This window comes from Odocoileus virginianus, chromosome 7 (genome assembly GCF_023699985.2).
Source record: "Odocoileus virginianus isolate 20LAN1187 ecotype Illinois chromosome 7, Ovbor_1.2, whole genome shotgun sequence".
Classification (NCBI taxonomy): domain Eukaryota; kingdom Metazoa; phylum Chordata; class Mammalia; order Artiodactyla; family Cervidae; genus Odocoileus; species Odocoileus virginianus.
In genome coordinates this window covers 2,813,178-2,839,545 of record NC_069680.1, presented here as the reverse complement: position 1 = coordinate 2,839,545, position 26,368 = coordinate 2,813,178, and the positions used below count along the sequence as shown (strand labels likewise).

General features: G+C 52.7%; 1 protein-coding gene across 17 annotated transcripts; it reads left to right on the top strand.

The window, feature by feature from the left end:
* The first annotated feature begins 378 nt into the window (after window positions 1-378).
* On the top strand, window positions 379-25,571 carry HPS1 (HPS1 biogenesis of lysosomal organelles complex 3 subunit 1). Of its 17 annotated transcripts, none has more exons than XM_020884332.2 (21): window positions 379-469; window positions 2,141-2,247; window positions 5,471-5,620; window positions 5,717-5,833; window positions 9,222-9,359; window positions 9,568-9,710; window positions 11,659-11,767; window positions 12,794-12,954; window positions 13,429-13,531; window positions 14,208-14,300; window positions 14,445-14,514; window positions 15,981-16,036; window positions 17,345-17,512; window positions 17,592-17,771; window positions 18,858-18,919; window positions 19,393-19,527; window positions 19,609-19,674; window positions 20,671-20,815; window positions 22,905-23,018; window positions 24,249-24,331; window positions 24,829-25,571. In XM_020884332.2, exons 4-21 carry the CDS (start codon window positions 5,717-5,719, stop codon window positions 24,989-24,991), a joined length of 2,106 nt encoding a protein of 701 aa, XP_020739991.2. In that variant the 5' UTR covers window positions 379-469; window positions 2,141-2,247; window positions 5,471-5,620; the 3' UTR covers window positions 24,992-25,571. The 17 variants fall into 17 exon arrangements, 16 of the variants coding, with proteins under 16 accessions (XP_020739991.2, XP_020739995.2, XP_020739996.2 ...); XM_020884333.2 differs by having other exon boundaries at window positions 426-473; XM_020884331.2 differs by lacking the exon at window positions 379-469 and adding an exon at window positions 501-678.
* The last annotated feature ends 797 nt before the right edge of the window (window positions 25,572-26,368 follow it).

Genomic DNA, 26,368 nt, shown 5'->3' with positions numbered 1-26,368 from the left:
AAAGGCTTTGGCACAGTTAATAAAGCAGTAGATGCTTTTCTGGACCCTAGCTTAGGTGAAGACTTTTTAAATAGGACACAAAAAAACACAAATATTTCTATTCTTCAAAAGTCACCATAAAGGGAACAAAAAAACAAAAAGACAGATTGGCTAAAACAAGTAAATAAATAATGATAATAATGCAAAACAGATACCTAACAGTTTGTATCTAAAAAAAGAAATCACAGAAATAATAACAAAAACAATCCAATTTAAAAATGAGCCGGAGGGCCGTAGCCACTGTCCCGCAGGAAGTGAGGGTCGCAGTCAGGAGTCGACGGTCCCTGTTACTTAGCGGGAGCAAACTGCACGGCGGCGGGCAGGAGCCTAAAAGCCAGGCAGAGGCGGAGCGAGCTTCCAATCCTTCCCCAGGCGGTCACGTGGGCGGTCACGTGACCACACCCGGAAGCGCGGCGCGGACTCCTGGCAGGTCGGTAGGTGTTTGGCTACAACTCGGTGCGCACAGTCCGAGGGCCTCGGTGGGCGACGGGGTTTCCTCCGGGACGCCGGCGCGGCCCTCCCGGAAGCAGAGTCCCCACCGCCAGCCTCACCCACCCGGCGTGGGACCGTGGGCGGGTCGCTTCATTTCCGGTAGCCAGAGTTTCTGCAGCTACGAAATGGGGCGGTTGCCACTCTGAGGTTCGGGGAAATGGGGGGCGAAACTTCCGCATAAACTGTAAAGTGCAGGGCAAACAAGAATGCTGCCAGTGGGCAGGTCCTATTGCTGCGTCCTCCAGCCCTTAGGGGCGGCGGTCATAGGGGCAGTTTGCGGGGGAGAATGGTGAAAATAAGTGTTGGGGGGGCGGGGGGAGAGAAGGGGCAGACATGTTCCCCAAGTTGCCCCGGCTCCATCTAAAGCTCCACTGAGTCCCTCCTTAGAGCAGAGAGCAGGGAAACCACAAAATAACAACAGTGAGGTCCTCTTTCCAACAGACCTTTTGAAATGAAAGCAGAACTTAGTGTCCACTAGAGAGTATTTCCATATTAATGGGAAGATGGCGTTAAGGCCAGTCATGGCAGTGATGTAGTAGTTATGTCTCATGTTGCACAAGATGCTGAGCCCTTAACAGCCCTTTCTTGCCTTTTGTTTGCTTACAATGTTTGGCTTCCTGATTAAGGCAAAGCTTTATATTGTTCCTGCTTTTTATCATCAAAATAGGAGTGGTTCTGGAGCTAGTTTAGTTCACCCTGTTTTTGAGGAGGGGAGCTGGGAAATCAGTATAGTGACTCTCCCACCTCACCTCTCTGTGTGAGAAGAGCTTTCCAGGTGGCACAGTGGTGAAGACTCTGCCTGCCAGCGCAGGAGACACAAGAGATGTGGCTTCAATCCATGGGTGGGAAAGATCCCTTGGAGAAGGAAATGGCAACACATTCCAGTATTCCTGCGTGGGAAATACCATGGACAGAAGAGCCTGGTGGGCTATAGTCCATAGGGTTGCAAAGATTAGCACATGATTGAGCACACACCTCTGTAAGAAAGTAGTTGCTAAGGATGTGACTGCCTGGTTGCTCCCTGACTCACTAGAACCCTGGAGGGAGATGGAGCCAGAGGTTGAGCCCAGAGAAGTGTAAGTGCCTTGGCAAAGCCAGAACTAGAACCAGGTCTCCCATGCCTGTTGTATTGGTTTACTGCCATTCATTGGATCATCCTGGGATATCTCCTGTCTTCCAGGACTGAGTCTCTGAATCCCTGGGATGTGCTGTGCTATTTCCCAATAGTCACTCATAGCAGGCTCCCTGGGGGTGCTCAGGGTAGGCTTGCTGACCACACCATGGTTCAGAGTGACCCACAGGGAAGTGAGAGTGCTCAGGAGGAAACAGTAGGTGAGAATTACTGTTTGTGGCCACCTGCTATGTCCAAAGGACTGTGCTTGCCGGGTCCATGTTCTCCATTGTGGGAAAACAGGGGTGAGCAGTATGCGGAGCACTGGGACACCCCCTGGCAGTGGGGAGTGTGTTCTGAGCAGACTGCCCAAGAGCCAGAGAGAAACCTTTGACCACTCAGTCCTCCACCATCTTGTCCACTCCCTGGAATGGGCAGCAGTTGAAATGAGAGCCTCTGCTTACTCTTATGCCCCCCACCCCCGCCTGTTTTGAGTAGGTCGTGGAATGCTATGCTGCTCTCCATGAGCTGGTTGCCGAGTCTGTCTGCTGCAGCCCTTTCTGAGCCTTCGGCTGTCAGGAAGCTCTGCTGTGCTCCTTGCCACGGTAGGTGATTCTGCCTGAGACGGAGGCAGGCAGCAGCCACCCTGGGGCTGCTCGGACTATGGGAGGTGGACAGGGTGAGGCAGGCAGAGGACTGAGCTCTCTCAGGCTCTGCAGAGCTGTTTCAGCCCCATCCCCTGCCTGCCCCAGCTCTGCATCCTCATGTCACCTTTGCCTGTTTCTGTTCTTCGTCCCTGGCATCTAGGTGATCATCACAGCCTGTTGGTGTTGTTTAGCTGCTAAGTCATGTCCAACTCTTTTGCGACCCTATGGACTGTAGCCCACCAGGCTCCTCTGTCCATGGGATTTCCCAGGCAAGAATACTGGAGTGGGTTGCCTTTTCTATCTCCAGGGGATCTTCCTGACCCAGGGATGAAACACACCTCTCCTCCATTGGCAGGTGGATTCTTTGCCATTAAGCCACCTGGGAAACCGCATCACTGCCTACCAGACCTCTAAGCTACACCTCCTGAATCAGCCCCTTCCTCCTCTGGCCTTCAGCAAGGAGTGGACCCACATTACCCCACACCAGGATAACTGGCCTTCATAACCTTGACCCCACCCATCCATGGCGCACACCCTTACTAGCCTAAAGGGACTCTCTGTTCACAGACTCTATTATACAGCCCACTATTCTCCAACCCACCCACTTCCTTCCCATCAGGCCAGCCCCTTGAGTCCTGAACTTTGCCAGGCTCATCTGGGAGTCCCAGGGCAGCCTCTTTCGGGCCCACCTGCCCTCACGCAGCAACCTTTCCTTTCACACCCCATTGCTTTCCTGGTCTCTGCTTGGTGAGGAGCAATTCCGTGGGAGTAGGCTACGTTCTCTGTTTTTCACTGTGCTGGAAACACTGTGAAGTTAAGTGCTCTGAGTTAAAGTTGATAATCCAACTGGAGACTGGGGAGGAGCTCCGTAAGTATCACCAAGCTGGTCACCTAGGGGATCCTGAAGAGTATAACTGAGTCTGAGACCTTGAGATAACAATGGTCCTTCTGAGGAAACTGGACGTCCACCCGTAGCAGAGTTAAGAGCAGGGCTTCCTCATCACTGTCGTGTCTTAGCACACGTGTAATGTGCTCGTGTCCATGTGACATCCTGAGGTACAGGAGAACGTCTGAAGCCCCTGCCTGGGGCAAGCAGCTGGCCCAAGAGCTCTGGCTTCACCAGGCGTGGCCAGGCTGCCCCAGGAGTTGAGAAGGTCAATGTCTTGCTGTACCTCAGGGGGCCAAGGCCCAGAGTAAGAAGCTGTGAATTAAAAATCTACCATGGGGAATACATGTAAATCCATGGCTAATTCATGTCAATGTATGACAAAAACCACTACAATATTGTAAAGTAATTAGCCTCCAACTAATAAAAATAAATGAAAAAAAAATTAAAAAATAAAACTAAACCAGAACCTCTTAAAAAAAAATCTACCATGGTGAATAGGAAAACACATTTTACATAATCAAGAAATGTGTGTTGCAGAGAGGGTACATGTGTGGGTGATGGGGAAGGTCTGAAAGGGCAGAGGATGCTGGTGGAGGTGGCCGAGGAAGCAGCAGCTAAGCAGGGTGAGAACTGTGGCCAAGGTCACACAGCCTCTGTGTCCACCAGGGCAGGAGGAACTTGTGATTGAAACTCCCATAATGCTGGACCCACTGCCTGTGGGCTTTGGAGCTGATACTCTGGAGCTGTTTTTGACTTGAGTAGAAGTACTGGACCACCCAGAGGGAGGTGCACTAGCCCCCCAGTGTTCCAGACCAGGCCCTGACTGCCTGCCTCCCTTGTGCAGTCGACCCCACGTCCAGATCACGAGCTGGGTCCTTCTTTACGCTTGGTCCTGGTAGGCTGGTAGTGTGTCTGATGCTGTGTTTAGAAAGCCTGGATAACACAGGAAAGGGCCCAGCCTTAGCATTCAGTTCAGTTAAGTTCAGTTGCTCAGTCGTGTTTGACTCTGCAACCCCATGAGCCGCAGCACGCCAGGCCTCCCTGTCCATCACCAACTCCCGGAGTTTACCCAGACTCATGTCCATTGAGTTGGTGATGCCATCCAACCATCTCATTCTCTGTCTTCCCCTTCTCCTCCTGCCCTCAATCTTTCCCAGCATCAGGGTCTTTTCAAATGAGTCAGCTCTTCTCATCAGGTGGCCAAAGTGTTGGAGTTTCAGCTTCAACATCAGTCCTTCCAATGGACATGCAGGACTGATCTCCTTTAGGATGGACTAGTTGGATCTCCTTGCAGTCCAAGGGACTCTCAAGAGTCTTCTCCAACACCACAGTTCAAAAGCATCAGTTCTTCGGCACTCAGCTTTCTTTATAGTCCAACTCTCACATCCATACATGACTACTGGAAAAACCATAGCCTTGACTAAATGGACCTTTTTTGGTGAAGTAATGTCTCTGCTTTTTAATATACTGTCTAGGTTGGTCATAACTTTCCTTCCAAGGAGTAAGCGTCTTTTAATTTTCATGGCTGCAGTCACCATCTGCAGTGATTTTGGAGCCCCCCAAAATAAAGTCAGCCACTGTTTCCACTGTTTCTCCATCTATTTGCCATGAAGTGATGGGACCGGATGCCGTGATCTTAGTTTTCTGAATGAATGTTGAGCTTTAAGCCAACTTTTTCACTCTCCTGTTTCACTTTCATCAAGAGGCTCTTTAGTTCTTCACTTTCTGCCATAAGGGTGGTGTCATCTGCATATCTGAGGTTATTGATATTCCTCCCGGCAATCTTGATTCCAGCTTGTGCTTCTTCCAGCCCAGCGTTTCTCATGATGTACTCTGCATATAAGTTAAATAAGCAGGGTGGCAATATACAGCCTTGACATACTCCTTTTCCTATTTGGAACCAGTCTGTTGTTCCATGTCCGGTTCTAACTGTTGCTTCCTGACCTGCATACAGGTTTCTCAAGAGGCAGGTCAGGTGGTCTGGTATTCCCATCTCTTTCAGAATTTTCCACAGTTTGTTGTGATCCACACAGTCAAAGGTTTTGGCATAGTCAATAAAGCAAAAATAGATATTTTTCTGGAACTCTCTTGCTTTTTCGATGAGCCAGCACATGTTAGCAATTTGATCTCTGGTTCCTCTGCCTTTTCTAAATTCAGCTTGAACATCTGGAAGTTCACGGTTTACATATTGCTGAAGCCCAGCTTGGAGAATTTTGAGCATTACTTTACTAGCGTGTGAGATGAGTACAATTGTGTGGTAGTTTGAACATTCTTTGGCATTGCCTTTCTTAGGGATTGGAATGAAAACTGACCTTTTCCAGTCCTGTGGCCACTGCTGAGTTAAAAATAGGAGTAACTGAAGATTCCTGCTTTGCTGTGAGGGTGCTGTGAAGTAACACCAGGAAGGCCCTTGTGGTAGTGCCCAGCACATAGTAAAGTCCAGTAAGTATTTTCTGGGATTATGATTTTTTTTGTTACTCAGGCTGAGTCTGTGGGTGTGGTGCTGGAGGTGACCTTCACCTTGCTTCTCCTTGGCAGATGAAGTGCGTCTTGGTGGCCACAGAGGGTGCGGAGGTCCTCTTCCACTGGACAGATGGGGAGTTTGAAGAGAGTCTGCGCCTGAAGTTTGGACAGACAGAGAATGAGGGAGAAAAGGTGAGTGCAGGGCAGGAGGGTCAGACAGGCGGGAATAGCACAGCACTGTCAGGAGGCAGGGGAGCCTGCCCACCCGCCCTGGCCCAGGGGTGAACAAGGCTGAGTGTGGCACCTCTGTGGCACCTCTGGCACCTCTCACACCCACACATCCTCAGAGATTAGCCCTCGGTGCTCTGGAAGGCCGTGACCCACCCTCACCCCGGGAGATTTTGAGCATCTTGTCATATGCCTATTTTCTACTTTATATCTTCATTAATGAAGTGTCTCTTCATGTCTTTGGCCTATTTTTTGTTGCATTGCTTATTTCTTATTATTCTTAGCAAGTTTTGAAAGTTTCCTAGGTGTTATGGATATGTCCTTTAGTAGATACATGTTCTGTAGATATTTTCTTCCAGTCTGTGTCTTGTCTTCGTATCTACTGCACAATATCTTTCAAAACAGATATTTTTAATATGATAACTCCATGTTATCCACTTTTTGCTTTTATGGATCATACTTTTGGTGTCATATCTAAACCTTTGCCCAACCCAAGATCACAAAGAACTTTCCCCATATTTTCTCCTGGATGTTTTCTAGTTTTAGGTTTTATGGTCTGATGATCCACTTTGAGTTTTTGTATAGATTGAAGTTTATTTCTTTGCATATAGATATCCAGTTTAATACTTTAATATGACAACTCGGCGATAGTTGTCCTTTTCATTTAGATAAGTTCTACTGTACATTCTAAAAGAATAATTTATTTTGGAATTTTTTCCAGATTAATTTTGTATTGAACACTTTGTTATTGAGGATCCAGTAGAGAGTCCTTGCATTTCTGCAGCCACACAGACTGGTTGCCTCTCAGTGTCCTTCCTGGTCCAGTGGGCCTGGTCATCAGCTGTGCCATGTCAGCAAGTTAGTTCACCTCAACATCACTGATACTCTTTAGGAATAATGCAACGTATCAGAGATCATAGACATTTAAGTGATTTTATTTAAGCTAAAAACAGGTCTCTCTGTTAGGCTCCTTTATTTTTTAGTAGTCAATATACAGAATTTTTAAATTAAGAATTTTTAAGTATTTTAGTTCTTAAACCATTGTATCAGTATGGTCTAAAAATTTAAGAGGCAGACGATTTGATAATGTTTCTCTTCCTCTTTTTAAAAGAAAGGAAGAAATTCTTCCTTCCTCAGAAAGGAAGAAATTCTGATTTTTCAGTTCCTAAATGACTAGCATAAAGAAAAAAAGTCTTCAAAGTTTTATTTCTCTTGGATAAAACACTTTTTCCCCCTGGTCCTATAAATAACATGACTTAATTGTAAGAAATTTGGGAAGTAACAGAGAAATAGTTTTTAAATGACCCATAATTCTTCTACCTCAAGCTATTAGCTCTTCAATATATTTTCTTTGGGTCTTTATCTTTTACAAATAGTTGAGATTATACCACACTTACAGTTTTAATTCCTGGGTTTTTTTCACTTGCCGTTATAGAAAAAGCATTATTCCATTTTGTTAAATATTGTCAAAAGCATAAATCTTAATAGAAACATTATATTCAGTATATGAATAAATATAGCATCATTTATTTAGCCATTTCCCTGGTACTTGACATGTATATTGCTTCTAGTTTGCTATAGCTATTGCTGTTGGGAACATTTGTGCTTGAATTTTATCCCACATCTCATTATCTCCTTAGGATAAATTCCTAAAAAAGAATCATTGATTCAAAAGCCATTCAAAGATATTGTACCACTTTATAACCACACCACATATCAATAATACAAGAGAATTCTCTTTACACCCTAACTACACCAAAGATTATCATTCCCCCACCACGCCACCAAAACAAAAGAATTCTTGTCACACCTGTATACCTAGTGAAAGCTGCTACTTTTAAAATGAGTTGCTGTACACCATCTAGGTTTTTAAGTCACATTTCTATTAATGTAATTGATTCATGACAGTTCCAGAAAATTATGGTACATGAATAATTCAACCAGCATTTCCCTATGTGAAGGGATATTTATTCAACAAATACTAATCGAGAATCCACTATTCGCCAGCCTCTCGGGGCCAAAGCAGTGAATGTAGCAACATGACCCTGCACTCGGAGAATTTAGAGGATAAAGATGAACCAGATGGCAAATACTGTGGGGTTTTTTTTAACCAGAGTGTGGGATGGGGCAGGCTGGGGTGGGGTGGGCCTGGGGATGGTCAGGAGAGGAGCCCCCTGAGCTGGGACCTATTGAAGCTGACTGGCAGTCCCTGCAATAGTGGACACGGGCCTGGGTTCCTGAATGTCCAGTCTGTGGGAGGAAATTACGCCCCACATGCCGTAGCCCCCTTTGTATATGCCGCACAATACCCATGGCCGCTTGCCTGTTTTTCTTTTCAAGGCCAGGTCTTACTCAGCTTCTTGTAGCCAAGTTAAAACTAGGACTCTGCTTCCTCCCTGTTTCAGTCAAGGCCCCTGAGATCAGCATGGGGAAGGTCAGCTGTGCCCTTGTACCTGTTCATTCTTGTGTCAAGAACTTGACTTATTACAATTCGCCCTGACCTTATTCCATTTTCATTCACAGATCTTCAGCACATCTGTCCAGTTTCTTCTTGGTTTTGTTTGTTCTGTTCTTTATTTGGAATGCGGGGGAATGGATGAGGGAAGAGATTATAAAAGTAAAGGCATGCTTGTCACCGAACTAGGAAAGTATAGAAAGATATAAAAACTAGGGGGAGAAATCATTCCTGATCCTCCTGTTCAGAAGCAATCACTTTAATGATGTTGAATTTTTAAATATTTTTCAATACTTTGTTTTTCTGTGCATTGAAAGTACAGAGCATTCACAACCTTTTTTTAAAAACATGACACTGTATCGTAGGAATTTTCCACGTCACTGAGGTGCTCTGATATTTTAAGTGCTTTGTATCTTCTCATTGTTCAGATGTACTATTGTATATTAAACTCTTTCCCTGGTACTAGACATTTACATTCTCTCCAGTTTCTTCTGCTATAAATGATGCTGCAGGGAGCATTTTTGTGCGTGTATCTCTGCCCCATTTCTGATTGTTTTCCTGAGGTTGCTTTCCCTGAAAGAGACTTACTGCAACAAGGGGCCTGGACTTTGGTGCACATGTCAAACTTTCCTAGAGTCGGCTTCCTCTGTGGAAGCATGGCCTAATTCCTTATCTTTCCTTCCAGAATTAAGGCCTGAACAATGCAATTAGCTGCCTAACCTTTCCCAGTCTTCCTGACCCAAGATTTGGGGCAGGGTCTCCCTGTCAGGACAGTGACAGTCTCCTGGGTGTGTCTAGAACTGTGGAGCCCTTGACGTCAAGTTCCAGGTCTTGTCCATTCCTTTGGCCCCAGGGTCTGGCCCCCTGAGCAGTGTTGTTCTCTACCCCCGCTTGCAGCCTCCCGCCCTGGAGGACCAGCTTAGCACCCTCCTGGCCCCGGTCATCATCTCCTCTGTGACCATGATGGAGAAGCTCTCGGACACATACACCTGCTTCTCAACGGAAAATGGCAATTACCTGTATGTCCTTCACCTGGTGAGTGTGCCGCCCTGAGGCCCGTGTTCCTCTGCCCCTTGGTTCCTCGGACAGTGCACACGCCTCTTCCTCATCTTGAACCGCAGACTCCTTTAGAAGGCAGATGCTGCATCTTAGCAAAATCCCCTGGGAACTGACCACCCCCCGCCCCCTCTCCCATCTCTGTCCCTGGGGGCTGGCTGACATCAGCTGATTTCTGTGCCTGCAGTTCGGAGAATGCCTATTCATCGCCATCAACGGAGACCGCACAGAGGGTGAAGGGGACCTGCGGCAGAAGCTGTGCATGCTCAAGTACCTGTTTGAGGTGCACTTCGGGTTGGTGACCATGGACGGACAGCTCATCCGAAAGGAGTGAGTCCTGGGGTGCTGTGCTGAGCCCCTCTCAAGGCCTTGGTGAAGCTGCTGGTCCCACTCTGCCCCTGTTCCTTCCTGGCACCTCCCTGGGTCTCTCTAGCTGACGTTTGTCATGTATGTGTGAGCGAGAGGCCGAGAAGTGAGGTGAGTTGCTCAGGCACCTGCCTCCCGGTTCCACCCCTGTCCCACTCTGTTCCTTGGCAAGAGCGCAGCCAGATGCACCCCCACTGTGTGTGGGTCCCCCGGTTGTGCTGTGTGGCTCCTCCAGGTGTGCTGTGGGACTCCCCCCCAGGTGTGCTGTGTGGCTTCCCCAGGTGTGATGTGGGACTCCCCCCAGGTGTGCTGTGTGACTCCCCAGGTGTGCTGTGTGGACCCCCAGGTGTGCTGTGTGGACCCCCAGGTGTGCTGTGTGGTTCCCCCCCCAGGTGTGCTGTGTGACCCCCCCCAGGTGTGCTGTGTGACCCCCCTCCCAGGTGTGCTGTGTGACTTCCCCAGGTGTGCTGTGTGGTTCCCCCCAGGTATACTATGTGGTTCCCCAGGTGTGCTGTGTGACTTCCCCCCAGGTGTGCTGTGTGGTTCCCCAGGTGTGCTGTGTGGTTCCCCAGGTGTGCTGTATGGTTCCCCCCAGGTGTGCTGTGTGGTTCCCCAGGTGTGCTGTATGGTTCCCCCCAGGTGTGCTGTGTGGTTCCCCAGGTGTGCTGTGGGATTCCCCCCCAGGTGTGCTGTGTGGTTCCCCAGGTGTGCTGTGGGACTCCCCCCCAGGTGTGCTGTGTGGTTCCCCAGGTGTGCTGTGTGGTTCCCCAGGTGTGCTGTGTGGTTCCCCCCAGGTGTGCTGTGTGACCCCCCCCAGGTGTGCTGTGTGGTTCCCCAGGTGTGCTGTAGAGTGTGCTGTGTGGTTCCCCAGGTGTGCTGTGGGAATCCCCCCCAGGTGTGCTGTGTGGTTCCCCAGGTGTGCTGTGTGGTTCCCCAGGTGTGCTGTGTGGTTCCCCCCAGGTGTGCTGTGTGACCCCCCCCAGGTGTGCTGTGTGGTTCCCCAGGTGTGCTGTGTGGTTCCCCAGGTGTGCTGTGGGACTCCCTCCCAGGTGTGCTGTGTGGCTTCCCCAGGTGTGCTGTGGGAATCCCCCCCAGGTGTGCTGTGTGGACCCCCAGGTGTGCTGTGTGACTCCCCCCCAGGTGTGCTGTGTGGTTCCCCAGGTGTGCTGTGTGGTTCCCCCCAGGTGTGCTGTGTGACCCCCCCCCAGGTGTGCTGTGTGGTTCCCCAGGTGTGTTGTGTGACTCCCCCCCAGGTGTGCTGTGTGGTTCCCCAGGTGTGCTGTGTGGCTTCCCCAGGTGTGCTGTGGGTCTCCCCCCCAGGTGTGCTGTGGGACTCCCCCCCAGGTGTGCTGTGTGGCTTCCCCAGGTGTGCTGTGTGGTTCCCCAGCTGTGCTGTGTGGTTCCCCCCAGGTGTGCTGTGTGGCCCCCCCAGGTGTGCTGTGTGGTTCCCCAGCTGTGCTGTGTGGTTCCCCAGGTGTGCTGTGTGGCCCCCCAGGTGTGCTGTGTGGTTCCCCAGGTGTGCCATGTGACTCCCCCCCAGGTGTGCTATGTGGTTCCCCAGGTGTGCGGTGTGGTTCCCCAGGTGTGCCGTGTGACTCCCCCCAGGTGTGTTGTGTGGTTCCCCAGGTGTGCTGTGTGATTCCCCAGGTGTGCTGTGTGGTTCCCCAGGTGTGCCGTGTGACTCCCCCCCCCAGGTGTGCTGTGTGGTTTCCCCAGGTGTGCTGTGTGGTTCCCCAGGTGTGCTGTGTGGCTTCCCCCAGGTGTGCTGTGTGGCTTCCCCCAGGTGTGCCGTGTGGCTTCCCCTGGGTGTTTGTCACGGGAGCTTGCCCAGCTCTGACAGTGATCTCAGACTGCTCCTTTGGTTAAAGCTGGGGACACCACTTTTCTGTGGGTCTCCCTTGCTCTGCCTCAGGCTGCGGCCCCCGGCCTTGGAGCAGCGTGAGCAGGTGTGGGGGCGCTTCCAGAGCCTGCTGTGGACCTACAGCCGCCTGCGGGACCAGGAGCAGTGCTTCGCCGTAGAGGTGACTACTGGGTGTGGGAGTCCTCGGGCCACAGAAGTGTCAGGCCACGGGGGCCGGGCAGCGTTGAGACCATGCTCTGACATCTGCCCCCCACCCCAGTGAGTGAGGGCACCGGCAGCCCCCTAAGCTCATGCATTTCAGAGGGTTGCTCTTTCTGGCTTCACAGTTAGGCATTCTGATGGGCCTCCCTACAATAACACAGCTAGACTTTGGGTAAAACAGACTTCTTGAGTGCAGTTTTTGGGCTCAGTAAATTATGGAAATTTCTGAAGTTAGCTCCCTCGCCTCTGATCCCTTCCCCCAAATTATATTGAGCTGAAACTAGAGTAGGAAGTAGTAAAAAGTAAGCAGCACTAAAGTCAAGATTGCCTGAGTGCAAATGATGGTACCAAGCTACAGCCAGCGAAGTACGCCTCTGGCCAGCGGCAAAAAAACTGAGCCTCAACTCCTACTTAAGTGCAGATCCGAGGAGTAGGCTGCTCATCAGTAGCACCCCCTTGCTCCCTATTGTAGACAAACACAGATTCTCTGTAGATCAGAGAATTGGTTCTCCTCTTTGTATGCATCAGAACCATCGAGAGGACTTATTAGGTGCCTGGGCTTCATTTTTCTCAGTCAGTTAGGCATTGAGGATGGGAGGCTCTATAATTTGCATTTTGAACAAGTTCCCAGGTGACGCTGCTTATGCTGGTCTGGGAACTACATGTTGAAAGCCACTGATTTAGAGAACAGATGAAGAGCAGCAAGTGTGAGCTCACCGTTAACAGTCAGGTTCGCAGGAGAATGAGCCGTGAGCAAGTGTCAGGGGAATCAGCCCCCGACAGGTAGACCCCCCAGGAGCTTGATACACTGGTACAGACCGAGCCCCTCAAGGGCACAGCCTGTGTTGGTCTGAGCCTCTGTGCTCCCAAGCTTCTGGCACATGGCATGTGCTTACTGTGGCCCGAGTGAATGTATCACTAGACTTTGTCTGGGACAGGAGGAATTGGGGTGACATGGCTTCCATCCCCCTGCCCGCATACCCAGGCCGTGGAGCGGCTGATCCACCCTCAGCTCTGTAAGCTGTGTATCGAGGCGCTGGAGCGGCACGTCATCCAGGCCGTCAACTCCAGCCCCGGGCGGGCCGGCGAGGAGGCCCTGCATGCCTTCCTGCTCGTGCACTCCAAGTTGCTGGCTTTCTACTCCAGGTGAGCCCCAGGACCCCTCACATTCACCCTTTCTTCCAACCCCTTCCTGAAAAGCACCACCTCCTGGGCCAGGGAAACCTTCCAGACCCATCACTTCCAGGAAGCGTTGATTCTTAGATTCTTAGTTCTTCATCCCCCTCAGTTCACTCCCCTCTCTGATTTATTCCTTCCTGGAATACTGTCTCAGAGTCTGAATTTAGGGTTTCCTGATACGCCATTCCTGGTCCCTGGTGGTTTTCCACTGGTCATTTTTTTTTTCAACACAGCCAAGTTTTATTTTTAAAACTGAATGAGTTCATTAATTTTGTATATTCCATGTCTTTCTCAGAAGAGGATAAAGTCAGCTGGCATGTTTATAAACTGTGGAGGGCAGGGATCCTGCCCCAGACCCCCTTACCTGCCTTCTCCCACCCACTGCCACCTGTGGGCAGGGGCCGTGGGCACGTGCTGACCGGGTACCTGTCCTCTCCACAGCCACGGTGCTGGCTCCTTGCGCCCAGCCGACCTCCTGGCCCTCATCCTCCTGGTGCAGGATCTCTACCCCAGCGAGAGCACAGCGGAGGACAGCGACCCCCAGGTCTCTCTCAGGGCAGCACTCTGGGCAGTGGGAGGCCACCAGAAAGGCGACTTGGATGGCCAGCCTGGAGAGCGCTGGGCAGGCAGCTGGGGAGACTGGTTTCTAAGTCTCAGTCCTGAATGTGTGGTTGGGCATGACTTTTCTAGCTGCTTTCAGGTGCAGGGAATTCTAGAAGGCAGGTGGATTAGTGGGTTAAAAGTGCAGGTTTCCGGAGTCACATAGTCCCAGCTCCGCCACTTAGCTATTTGCTGTGCAAGTACTCACTCCATCGGAGCCTCAATTTCCTCATCTGTGCAATGGGACAACCATGGCATCTACTTCTCAGGGTTGTTGTGAGGAATAAAGGTGGCAGTTTACTTGGAGCCCAGCGGTGCCTGGGGCATAGTGAAACGCTCAGTAAGTGCTGGCCAGCGTGGTTGCCACACCATCCTCCTCATCAGTGACAGTGTGGCAGTGATTTGGATGCCAATTTGTTGGACTTTGTAGAATTTCTGTGGTTCTGGAGGAAGACTAGAAGTGAAACATCCCTGGGAAGTGAGGGCGTGCACTCAGGGCTGTGCAGTGGAGTGGGCGCAGGGGCTGCTGAGTCCCCTGAGGGCTGTGCCGTGAAGCGCTGGGAAGAAGAGAAGCCAGTCAGGCAGCTTTAACTAGCATCCGCGGGCCTGTCCTGTCACAGCCTTCCCCACGGAGGCCCCGCCGCAGCCAGAGCATCCCCGTGCAGCAGGCCTGGAGCTCTTGTTCTGCAGACCCAACCAGGAATTCGGGGACCGTATGTGCTTTATACTGCGGGGAGGGGCCAGGAGGGAAGAGGAGGGGAAGGTCTGCCTCTCCTCGGAGAGCAGGGCCCAGGGCTGAGCCCCCTGGGAGAGCCTCTCCGTAAGCCCTCAGCCCAGGTGCGCCTTCTCTCTCCCAGGAGACAGACAGCCTCTCCCCCATTGAGGAGTACTTCACACCAGCTCCTTCCCCCGGGGAGCAGAGTTCAGGTGAGACCTACAGTGGAGGAGGGACCCTGGACGGTGAGGGGGAGGAGGTGGGTGCCAACTGGTAGCCCTGGGAATCTGTCCTAGGGGTCAGTGGATCCCAATGCCCTGTAAGAGCCCAGGCGCGGACACCCACATTCCTAGAGCCCAGGACGCTGTCTGCTGCAGCCTCTCTGTCTGTCTTGCCAGCTCCAGCTTGAATTCAAGGACTATTGAGGCTACTTCAGTGATCCATAAAACTTTTTATGACAAGTCGATTTCATTTAAAAGTTCAACTCGCATATGTGTGCTCTCACCACCTTTTGTAGTTAATAAGTAATCAGCTAATTAATAGTTTATTTCCAGCACAGTGGTTTAAAATATCAGTATTCAATCTGTATAGTTTATACCTTACTTCCAAAGTATGTGGACAAACAATTTAAAAAAAACCCAAGAATGTTTGAAATATTATTAACAAAGCAAAAAAGGAGCCTGGGACCTCTGAGGCCACGTGGCAGCTCATCTCTGCTTGTCCACTTCTCCAGGGCCAAGGTCACAGCTCTCCTGGGTTTTGTAAGCTTGCCACAAGCCCAAACACATCAGAAAGCGCTACTTTGGGGTGATGGCTGAAGTTCCGTTTTCTTCTCACTGCTTCCTCCCCTTGTTCCTCCTCCTGACCCCTTTCTCTCAGAAAGAGTTTTTTCATGCCTCAAAGCTGTAAATAATTCCTGTTCACAGTGCACAGAAGTCACAGCTTACAAACGGCTTGAGTTGCTCTCATCCATTTTAAGTCAGGTGTTTGAAACACAAATTCAAGCTTTCCCCAAGAAACGTGATTATAAATGATGGTTTTTTGCAGTGAAATATACAAGAGAACACAATTAGTACAAAGCTATAATATTTCAAATATGTACTTGGTTCAGTAGTTTTTGTGAGCTGTTCTAGGAAGGGAAATCTAGTTCAGTTCCCAGCACACAGTAGGTACTTCAGTAAAAGTTTGCTGATTGACTAAATGAGCCGGGAACTGTAGACTGTGCTGCCTCCCAGGGAAGAGTGAAGAGGCACTGTTATAGCCAGAGAGGGGCTCAAAGGGGCAGAGAGGACAGAGACAGGGAGGGGGCTGGGGGCTGAGGAGGGGTGTGAGGGACCTGCCCCACCACTGCGAGGCCCAGGGACGGGAGCTCGTGCCCAGCAGCCAGCTTGGGGGTGGGGAGGCGGGGGGCGGGCAGGGGTGCCTCTCTTCCCCAGCCCAGGCTGCGCTAGCTGTGGTTCCATGGAGGGAGCTTGCCCTGCACCCGCCAACTTGGGGTAGAATGAGAAGGGGAAGGCTCTCCAGTTCACACTGAGGTGCTATGCCCCGTGAAGTGCTGTGAGCTGCCAGCGCGGGAAGGGCCTCTTTTCCATCCTCCCCTGCTGACAGGCTGTTGGGCCGGTATTTACATCTTCCCACTGTTTCTGTCATCCTGTTATCATCTACGGTCTGTCTGCAGGTAGCACCATCTGGCTGGATGGGGGCACCCCACCTACTGACTCTCTCCACATCCAGGTGAGTTTCTCCTGGGGGCCCAGGGCGCTTGGCCAGGGTACCAGCTGATCCGAGATGCTGCAGAGGGTCCTGGGGACTCTGAGGGTTTCTCCTGGGGTGACTCTCCAGGCACGCCGGTCTTCCTGGTGCTGTCTCACGGCTGTCTGGCCAGTGCAGGGGACAGAACTCAGCCCAGAGGTGAGGGCCGGGGATAGGGTGAGGAGTGGTGGGTGAGGGTGGCCTTCTCCCTCCCTCCACCCCTCCCCCAGACACACAGCCTCCACTTCTGAGAAATCCCCACCCTCACTGTACTTAGTGAAAGTCTAACTTAATTTTTAATGGTTTTTGTTTTTTTTTTTAAATAAGAGAGTAAATATGTTCACTGTAGAAAAATTGGGGAAAACAGAAGTAAAATATGGAAAAGGAACAAAAATCACTCAGTCCCAACCCCAGATGTTAGCTTCTGTTGAACACTTTTGGAGTGTTTCCTTCGAGGCTTTCCTATGACTTTATAAATGTATTTATACACACACACACACACACATATTTATTTTTTCTTTTGCCCAATTTGAATCCTAACGCTCTTCATTATTTTTTGTTTTGAGCATTTTCCCATTGACGAAGCAGTCCTTGGCAATGTGGTTTTTAATGAGACTATTCAGAGTGCATCGCCTGCATTATGTTATTATTTACTTAGCAAATGCTTGGAACAGCCAGTGCGTTGCATCCAGTCCTTTGCTGTCGTCGTAAGACTACCGTGACTTACTTACAAAGAAGCTTTTGTGGCATCCCTAATGATTCCCTTAATTTTCCGCTTCTGCCCACTGAAGACTCTTACTCAGAGCCCTCCTGAGGCTGGAGTCTTCTCACTTAGTCCTGGAAGCCCTCACTTGTACCTTTAGAATGACTTTCGGAGGTCTGGAAGGCAGTCAAATGATCAACTGTTAGTAGGCTTTAAACCATTTGTGTATATGAAGTTGGGAAGGAGCCTCCCCCCCCAGCTCATGCCATCCCATCTGCTTTTCCCACTTTCCTTTCTTCCTTTTCCCCTTTCTTACTACCCACCACCTCTGTGTGGCGTCCAGTCCTGACTGTACAGAAGGGCCCCAAAGATGCTGAGAGAGACAGACAGACAGCAGGATGGGAGCTGCCAGGGGAACCTCAGCAGAAGGCCAGCATTTAGGAACTGGGACTTTGGGGGCTAGAAGAGTTTGTCCCTCGAGGTTCCGAGGGAGACAGCAAGTGGGCAGCTGCAGGGGGGACCCAGCCTGGGGAGGACGCCCGACGACTGCCCCTCCTCTCCCGCTGACAGCTCCTCTTCCTCCCCAGATGGCTGAAGACACCCTCCAGACGCTGATCCTTCCCTCCCCAGGACCCTCTGGCCCCAGAAGGATTTTCCTGGATGCCAGCGTGAAAGACAACTACTGCCCCATGGTGCCACACACCATGTACTGCCTGCCCTTGTGGCCAGGCATCAGCTTGGTGCTCCTGACCAAGGTATCAGCGCCCCCGCCTGCCCTGGGGCCGTCCCGGCCTGGACGCCCGCCCCACGGCCACCCTGCGCGTCTCCCCTCAGTGCCCCAACACGCCTCTGGCCCTGGCCCTGTACCAGCTGTTGGATGGGTTTTCTCAACTGGAGAAGAAGCTAAAGGAGGGGCAAGAGGCTGGGAGCGCCTTGCGGTCACACCCCATCATGGCGGACCTCCGCCAGAGGATGGACAAGTTTGTCAAGAATCGAGGGGGCCAAGAACTTCAGGTGAGATGCAGGCCCCGGATGCCCCACCTCGGGGAGGGGAGGCAGGGCCTGTTCTTGTCACACCGGAGGGGCCAAGGCTCAGGGGAGGGGGCCGGCCTCCGCCCCACCCCCACCAGGGGACCATGCTCCTGATCCCCCACAACATAGCAGTGCCCTTGATGTTTCCTAAACATTCTTGTGTGACTTTAGCAGAACACGGGTTCCAGCTCCTGTGATTCAGATGAGGAAACCAGGGCAAGACGCAGATAGATGGTGATTTAGCCAGAGTTACCAGACGGGTGAGCGGTGGAGGAAGAGCCCAGCTCTAGAGCTCAGTAATGGCCAGTGGTCGGCCCACCGTGCCCCTCACCATGGGGCTGGGCTCACAGGCTTCAGGACACAGGGAGGCCGTTCCACCCACAGGGGGCTTAGAGCCCAGGTGGGGTCATGAGGCCCAGACACAGGGACAGTATCTGAACAGAGGAGGAAACCAGGTGCAATCCAGGCAGGAGCCGAGGAGGTACGCGCCAGAGGAGAACCCTGGGCTGAGATCGGAGGCCGTTCATGTAGCTGGCAGGGCTTGGGTTTGTTTGAGGAACTGAGATTCATTGCAGCTGAAGTTTGCACTGGTTTGAAAATAAGCAGGGGATTAGATGAGGCAGAGCAGGCGACTGAAGCCCAGTCAGTCCACAGTGCCCCATGTCTCTTGGTGCCCGGCACGCCCCAGTGAGGTCTCAGGAGGCAAAGATGCCTGAAGGGGATCAGCACCCCCACCCTTGCCTGCAGCCACCCCACCCTCAAAGCACTGACCTGTCTCTCTGACAGCACTGGTTTACATGTCTGCCAGCGAGGCCAAGAGCCTGGGACTCGAACCCAGAAGCTGCTCTTTAAGTAAAAGCCTGCTGAGTGACTAGACCATGGTGTACAGTGGGCTGCAGCCTGCTGGGGGCCCTGCCAGAGACCCAGCCTGGCTGTGGACAGCAGCTGTGTGCTGGGCCTAAATAAGCCATGGAGATGGGGAGCCTTCTAGAGCCCGACATCAGAGCTCCCCTGGACCTCACTGTGGAAACACTGTCAGGAAGACACCTGTCACTTGTCTGCTTACAGAGAACCTGGCTGGAGTTCAAGACCAAGGCCTTCTCCAAAAGTGAGCCCGGCTCATCCTGGGAGTGAGTGGTGGGCTCTGAGGTCAAGGAGGGCATCGTTTGGACAAGGGGGCAGGTTTCCTCCAGGTCCAGGAGGAAAAGATGCTTGGACAGAGGGGGTCCTGGGAGGGCGGGTCCAACCCCCACGATGCTGAGGGGAGGCTGGGGGCAGAGAAGACAGAAGTTGAAGAGCAGGGCCTGAGGACCCAACACCACTAGCAGAGACCCAGGTTCCGCACGGACCAGCGTGACCTTGGGCAAATCACTGCACCTTGTTTCTCCATAAAATAAACCAGAAGGTTGGAGGTGATTTGAGTTTCTCAGAGCCCCATGCTGGGGGAAAATGGAAGCTGACTCCCAGCTCAGTGAGGGCCAGGGTGTAGTTCATCAGCCGCATCCATCAGTCCAGGAGGAGGGTGACCACAGGGATGGGGCACCGTCCTGGGTGCGGCCCTCCGGGATCCTTCCCTCTGTGACAGTTCATCTCTGGCCCCCAGTCTGCTCCATGTGTGCAGGAAGGTGAAGCGGCAGCTATGCGTTGTCTATCGGTTCAGCTTCCTGACCATGACCCCTGGCTGTGGGTGCCCCCACCTGCCCCAGCACCTGCAGGACCAAGTCCAGACGCTCATGCAGTAAGTGGCGGTGTGAGCCCTTGACGGCTGGGGCGGGCGCCGGGCACGCCTCACCCTCCTGTTCCCCTGCTCCCTTGGCAGGGAAAAGCTGGCAGACTGGAAGGACTTCCTGCTGGTGAAGAGCAGGAGGAACGTCACCATGGTGTCATATCCTGATGCCCGGCCCTGGGCTGCTGCCTCCTCTGCCCACTCACTTGAAGGACAGCCACTTTAGGGAAAGAGACCACATAGTTCGCATCTCAGCTTCCTTTTGCTGAAGAAAGTGAGGAGACTTTAGTGTCCTGGAAGTGTCCTATCTGTAGGAATGCTCTGAGGCTGGAATTTCGGAAATCCCTGGCATCCCACGATGACTTCATAGAGATCATCTGTGTAGGTGTTGTCCAGCCAGCAAAGTGGCAGTAGGTCTCCCAGGAGGGGCAGGGCCCTGGGGTCAGATAGGTTTGAGGGGCTGAGTCCCCCCTCCTTAGATGCTTCAGTACAGTGGAGTATGAAGGCTCTGAGAAGGCCAGCAATAAATGTGTTTATTGGTCCCTATTTAAAAGCCATATCCTTAAGACTTACCCTTTTATCAGAGAACTAGTTTTATCAAATACTGGTCTTCCCTGAAACTTTATATGAAGAGTCTTTTTCAGTATTAAAATTTCCTGAGACTTCGGTCTTCAGCATGCAGGTAGAAGGGGTGACAGAGGGCCTTGCCAGCCTCCAGCCACTGCCCATCCTCTCAGAGGACCCTTCCAGCTCAAGATGAGGCGTAGAGATGAAGAGGACTGTGGCGAGGCATGTGGGTGGCGGCCAGTGGGGCTCACTCTCAGCTCTGTAGCTCTGCTCACCCTGGCCTCACCATGTGTGTCATTTAAACCCATTCAGCCTGAAGATGGTAAAACATAAGCATGCTGTGTTCCTTGGGAGCAGAACTCCCGGCGTTCAATGTGCCAGAGCCGGAGATCCATTGTACTTGCATCTTAGACCTTCTCGGGGTTGGGAGTTCAAAGGGAAAGTGAGACCTGGGAAAGAGGGTATCCTGGGAGGGTGGCTGAAAAGGAAGCCTATGGGGCAGGGGGGTCAGTGCTTGAGAAGCCTAGGTGGATGGAGGAGCTCCTTCCCTGGTTCTGGCTTCAAAAGCACCTTAACTCAGCCCCTTACCTTCCTGGAAGACTTCCCAGGCCTGGTGCATTTCATCTACGTGGACCGCACCACTGGTCGGATGGTGGCCCCTTCCCTCAGCAGCAATGAAAGGACTTCATCGGAGCTGGGCAGGGGGCCCCTGGCCACCTTCGTCAGAACCAAGGTAACCTGGCCCAGCCCAGGCACTCTCCCTGCGTGTCAGACAAGGTGTGCCTCGACCCCTGCCTAGGAGGGCTAGTCCCCGCCCTCGAGCCCCCAGGAAACTCCGAGCACCCCCATGGGAACCCTTACTGCATTCTTCCTACCTCTGCGTCCAGCTTTGTAGGCTCCTAAGAGAACAGTCCTGTCTTTGTCACCCTAGGGCCCTGGCCAGTGTGTGGGGCCACCTCCCCAGATGTGTTAATGTTCCTGGAGCAACAGTGTCTGGGTAGTGAGGCCAGGGGGGGAATGGCTGGGTCCCAGTAAGGGTTTGTTGAGTTCACTAAGACAGAAAGAGGACACACAGGTTAATGGATTTGAGTATCAGGATGAAAAGATAGGTTTCTGCAGAGGAAACAGTCTCCAGGGCTCCTTTATTTTCTTTGATTCATCTTCATGGCAAGCTAGTATTTTTGCTGGGGAGGCCTCTGCCACGTTATAAAAAGCTATATTTTATACATATATAATACATAATAGGTTACTATGTATTATACATGTTACATATATTTTACATTATTATATATTATATATGTATATTTTATATATCCAAGTAAAGTGTGTCCATAATGGTGAAAACAAGGTCACTGACAGCCCATTGGAGACCCAGCTCTGCCCCTCACTAGTTGTGTGGCCTGGGGCGGTAGGGAGTCTTAAGTTTCAGTTGCCTCTTCTATAAAAGAGAACAGTAACACCAGTAACGTCGTGGAGTTAGTGCACAGATTACAGATGCACACACACGGTGATGCGCAGCTCATGGCACTGAGTGTAGTTGGGGTTGGTTGAGCATTTCCTGGGACCATCCACACTGGCATCTTCATCTCCTTCCAGGGTAGCTGGGGTTATCTTGGTACGTTTCTCTCCGTCGTTTTCCTGTGCAGTTTGTTGTAGTTGAGGTCATCCTTCATATGCAGTGTGTTTCCCGCATTTTTACTTCACTTTGTATCTGGTGCATTTCCTCATGTCATTAATTCTTTATCAACATGATTCTCATCAGCTCTGCAGCAGTCCATCATGGGAACGCAGCATCATGTACTTAGCCATTTCCTCAGTGTTGAACACTGAGATTGTTTGCAGATTCTATCATAAATAATTCTGGGGCACACACTTCTAGGCATTTATCCTTGTCCTCATCTCTGATTATTTTCTCAATATGGGTTCCCGGAAATGGAATTATGAAGTCAAGTGGGAGGAGTTGTTTTTAAGGTTATTGATATCCGTTGTTGAATTGCTTTCCTGAAAAATGGAGCAAGTCCATGGTATTTGTTTGCATTTAATTAGATGCTGTGTGTGATCAGGTTGGGAGTGGCTCGTGTACACCTGTCACTGAGCGCCTTGGTCGGAGTGCAGCAGGCCTTGGCCAGCCCTGGGAGGCAGGGGGTGGGGGCAGAGGTGCCCCCTGCTGCCAGCGCCTCTCAGGCAGCTCACCGGCAGCAGCAGAAGTCCTTGAATCAGGGAGGAGAGCCTCGCAGAGAGGACCTGAGCCACGTTGGCCCTTGGTCACTGTGTTCCCACTGGGGCCCTTGGTGAGCCCTCGTTCAGACTTCACCTCCAAGCAGGGCGTGTCCCAGGGCCAGGGCACTGTGCATCCAAACTCTTTTCTAGCACTTTCCTGGCATAGAGCCACGCCAGAGATCCTCAGCCCTGAGGGGGTCCGTGTGAGCCCTCGACATCAGAAGTGTTCCAGGTGGCCACCCTCTCGTCTCTGCTTGTGTCCCTGGCTCTGTTCTGGCCTGAAAAATGAATTTGCTACTATATAGCTTGTGTATATAGTGAAGATTCATAAAGTGTTGATACGTATGTTTTGTCCTTGCAGTAGTGAGAGGGATAGGTAGTCCGTCCATCTATCCATTGTCCGTTTATTACTAAGCTCCTGCCCTGAGCCAAGGCTGGGCCCAGGCACCAAGGAGGAAGATGAGCAGGAGAGGCCCCTGGCCTTCCAGGAGTCCTCCTCCAAGTGCTTTTTTTCACTGGGATTTGAGAGCCGGAGCCCAGCCCCCGGCGTGGGGCGAGGGCCACCCTCAGGCTGCAGACGTAAACACCGTCCCCTCCCTCAGGTCTGGTCTCTGATCCGACTGGCGCGCAGATACCTGCAGAAGGGCTACACCACGCTGCTGTTCCGCGAGGGGGATTTCTGCTGCTCCTACTTCCTGTGGTTCGAGAATGACATGGTGGGTGTGGCTGGCCCCGGCAGGGCAGTCCTGCAATTCTCCCTTTCTCCTGGATTCTGTTCAGTCTGTCTCTCCAGCTGTTCTTGTCACCAGTGGGACTGACAGCAAAGCCCAGCTGGTTGGGACCCAGAGCTCAGGTCCGCCTTTGCAGTCAGGCTCTGTGACCCCTGCCCCCCGTTCTCTGAAAAACTCAAGCTGTTGTTCAAGAGGCATCCAGGTAACACATGAACAGACCGCCATGCCCCGTGTGAGCAAGGATGCTCAGCCCACACTTTCTGCGGCAAAGCCTCGCTTCCTCTTCCCACTGCTGAGACAGGTAAATGGAGGCTGAGAGCAATTGAGCAACCTGCCCAGGGCAAAGCTGCTCATACCTCTCATGCCCCGCTTCTGCCCCTGGCAGCATGCCGTCCTTCCCCTCAGCCTGAGGTCGCGGCATCCCTTTCCATGGTGCAGTGTGGCTGTTGGGGTCTTGCCGCTCTCACAGCCTCACACCTATACAGCCCATGTGTTGGTTGGGATGAGTGTCTCCGATCCCATTTTGCAGATGGTGGAACTGAGGCCCTGAGATCAAACACCACGGCCAGGGCACCGAGGTCCTAAGTTATGACGTCAGAACCCAGGCTTGGCTTCCTGACCTGCAGGCTCCCATCTTTGCTCTGTGCCCTCCTCAGAGGTGCCCAGGACGTGGGGCTGAGCATCACCTCAGCCTCTAGGGAGAGACAAGGCTCTCTGTGTGTGTGGCTGGCCTCATGGGGTAATAGGCGGGTGGGTACAGGACTGCAGGAACCCCATGACGCCACCTGGTACATGGTGGGAGCCCAGCAGAGCCTGAGTCTCTACCCCAGCGTGTCCTTCCCTGGGATTCCCAGTCCTTGCAGGGAGAGACTTGGCCTTTGGTTACAGTTTGCTCTTACCGACACCTCCCCAGTCGCCGTCCCTCACACTGAGCCAGGTGCAGTGGTTGGTGGGAATGAGAGCTACCACCGTGGTGCCCGCTATGGCCCCAGGAACTTTATGTTCATCACATCTAATATTCTTGGGAGTTTATTCTTACCCCCAGTTCACAGATGAGAAGAGAGGGTAGAAAGACGTCAGTGCATTTTCCCAGCACCAACCACTTGCTAATCAGGGCTGAGCCGGGCCTCAGACCCACTAAGTCTGACTCAGGCCCGTGGTCTTCCCACCATGCCGACCGCCTCCCCACTCACGAGGCTCCTCCTCCTCCCCCAGGGCCACAAACTCCAGATCATGGAGGTGCCTGTGCTGTCTGATGACTCCGCTCCCGTCGGCATGCTGGGAGGAGACTACTACAGGTGACGCCGACCCAGAGGGCCACTGGGGACAGAGGGGGACAGATGGCAGATGATAAGTGCCCGTCTCAGCAGAGGGAGTAGCCCCTCCTTGAGGAGTGTTTCCTTGCCCTCCACCCCCGCCCCGAGCCCGCCCTCCTTGTTAGAAGCTCCTCACGGCCCAGCACTCAGAGGAAGAGAGTGGGGTGCTCTTGGGGTTCCTCCCCTCCTGTTGCACACCGAGACAGCATTTGCAGCTGTCTCTGCTGGGCTCCTGGGACCTTCCCTAGCTGGCTCTGTGGCCCCATAGCTGGGGCCCTGCTGTCCAGGGTTGGGATTCCAGGGGGTGGGCCGTGGCGGCCTGGGGCTGAGTCTCAAAAATGGGGAGTCAGCAAGGAGCAAGGAAGTCCTTTCCAGCCTGGTGCTGGAGTCCAGTGAGGGACCTCATGCCCATGTGGTGCTGGGAGAGGCCCCTGGCCCGGCTCCCTCCTGAACGCTGTCCTCCTCCCCCTCTCCCCCAGGAAGCTCCTACGGTGTTACAGCAAGGGCCACCCGGCCGAGGCTGTCGGCTGCCATGAGCTGCTGACCCTCCACCTGTCGGTTGTACCCACGGACGTGCTGGTGCAGCAGGCCGGCGAGCTGGCCCGGCGTCTGGGCGAGGCCTCCCACGTTCCCCTGCTCTAGAACCAGAAGGGCTGCCCTGTGCATCGGCCTGTGCCCCGGTTCCCCAGGCCTGCCTGGCTCACAGACAGCGCCATGGCAAGAGCCTCCTCCTGTCCACGGCGGCCCCAGGGATGGCACTGTCCCCAGGGCAGCCCCAGGATGTCTTAAAGAAACTCACTTAGAGCCACCTCCATTGTGGATAATGAGCAAACCCCCAAAGCCTGCCTTCTGGAGAAAGAAGAGGGCCAGTCTCCTTAGAGCAGCTGTGAATGTGGGCTTAGACCCAGGGCCTCCCCACTTTGGGAACCACCTCTGCATTCACCCCAGGAGACCGACAGGAAGCGCCCAGCTCTTGGAGTGGAGAGAGCGCCTCAGGAAGCTGTCTCCTCCCCGCGTGAAAGGTGCTCCCCTGGCTGGGTTGAGCTCTGGCTCTATGTCCTCGCTGTGGCTCTGGACGGGTGTCCCCCACCTCTGAGCCTGTCTCCCCACACACAGTGTGACTGCACCCCCGTCAGGACGGTTGTGGGGCTGCAGGACGGGCGGCAGGCACTCAATAAATGCTGGTCACAGTTACTGTTGGGGTCCCAGCCCCTGGCCCGTCTTGGTGGCCTCTTTGTTCCCTTCTTGATTCTCGGTCCTGCCCCAGCCCTGCCCTAGAGGTCCGTGTCACTCAGTCCCACGGATCCCAGGCTGTGAGGCTTCTCAAAGCTTCCCGGGGAGGGGGCGGGCGGAGCGGGGGTGGTCCTGGTGTGCCCTGGATTGAGAGCACTGCCCTGGGTGCAGCCCCCGACCTGAGAACAGACACAAGGACAAGAGGCCGGCAGGGCCTGGGACCTGGGAGCACCCACTACTCGGGCTGAGAGGCCACGGCTGGGACAGAGGAAAGAGAGGAGGCGAACGCAAGCACGGCGCAGTGGAGCCGAGGGTTCACGTGTGACACCAGATGAGAGCTGAATTTCACGCAAAGACTGGTCTTTCCCTTGAAGTGAGCAGCTTGCGGGGTCATGGGTACTGAAGAAGCTAGAACCTCACCTTGGGCTAAAGGCCTCAGAAGGTGGCGGTGAGGGAGTCAGGCGTGATGGGGACTGCCTTCCTCCTCAATGTCCTGATGCCACCAATGGGAATTGCCCCACGACTGTGGAAAATACAGAAGAGCAAAAGGGGAGGAACTAAAGCCTAGACTCCACTCTTCTCACCTACTATTTTCCTTTACCTGTTAACCGCTATGTGATGTGGCAAGTCCAGTTTAACCAGTCTTTTTAGTTTTTCAGTATTATAAATAATACTGAGGAGAAGGTCCTACTTGTATTTTAGCAGAGACACACAGAGTGTAATTTTTCCATGGTGTGTGGAGGGGTGTCTGAGTTGAGAGTAGAAATGTCCCCAGGAGTCCCTCTT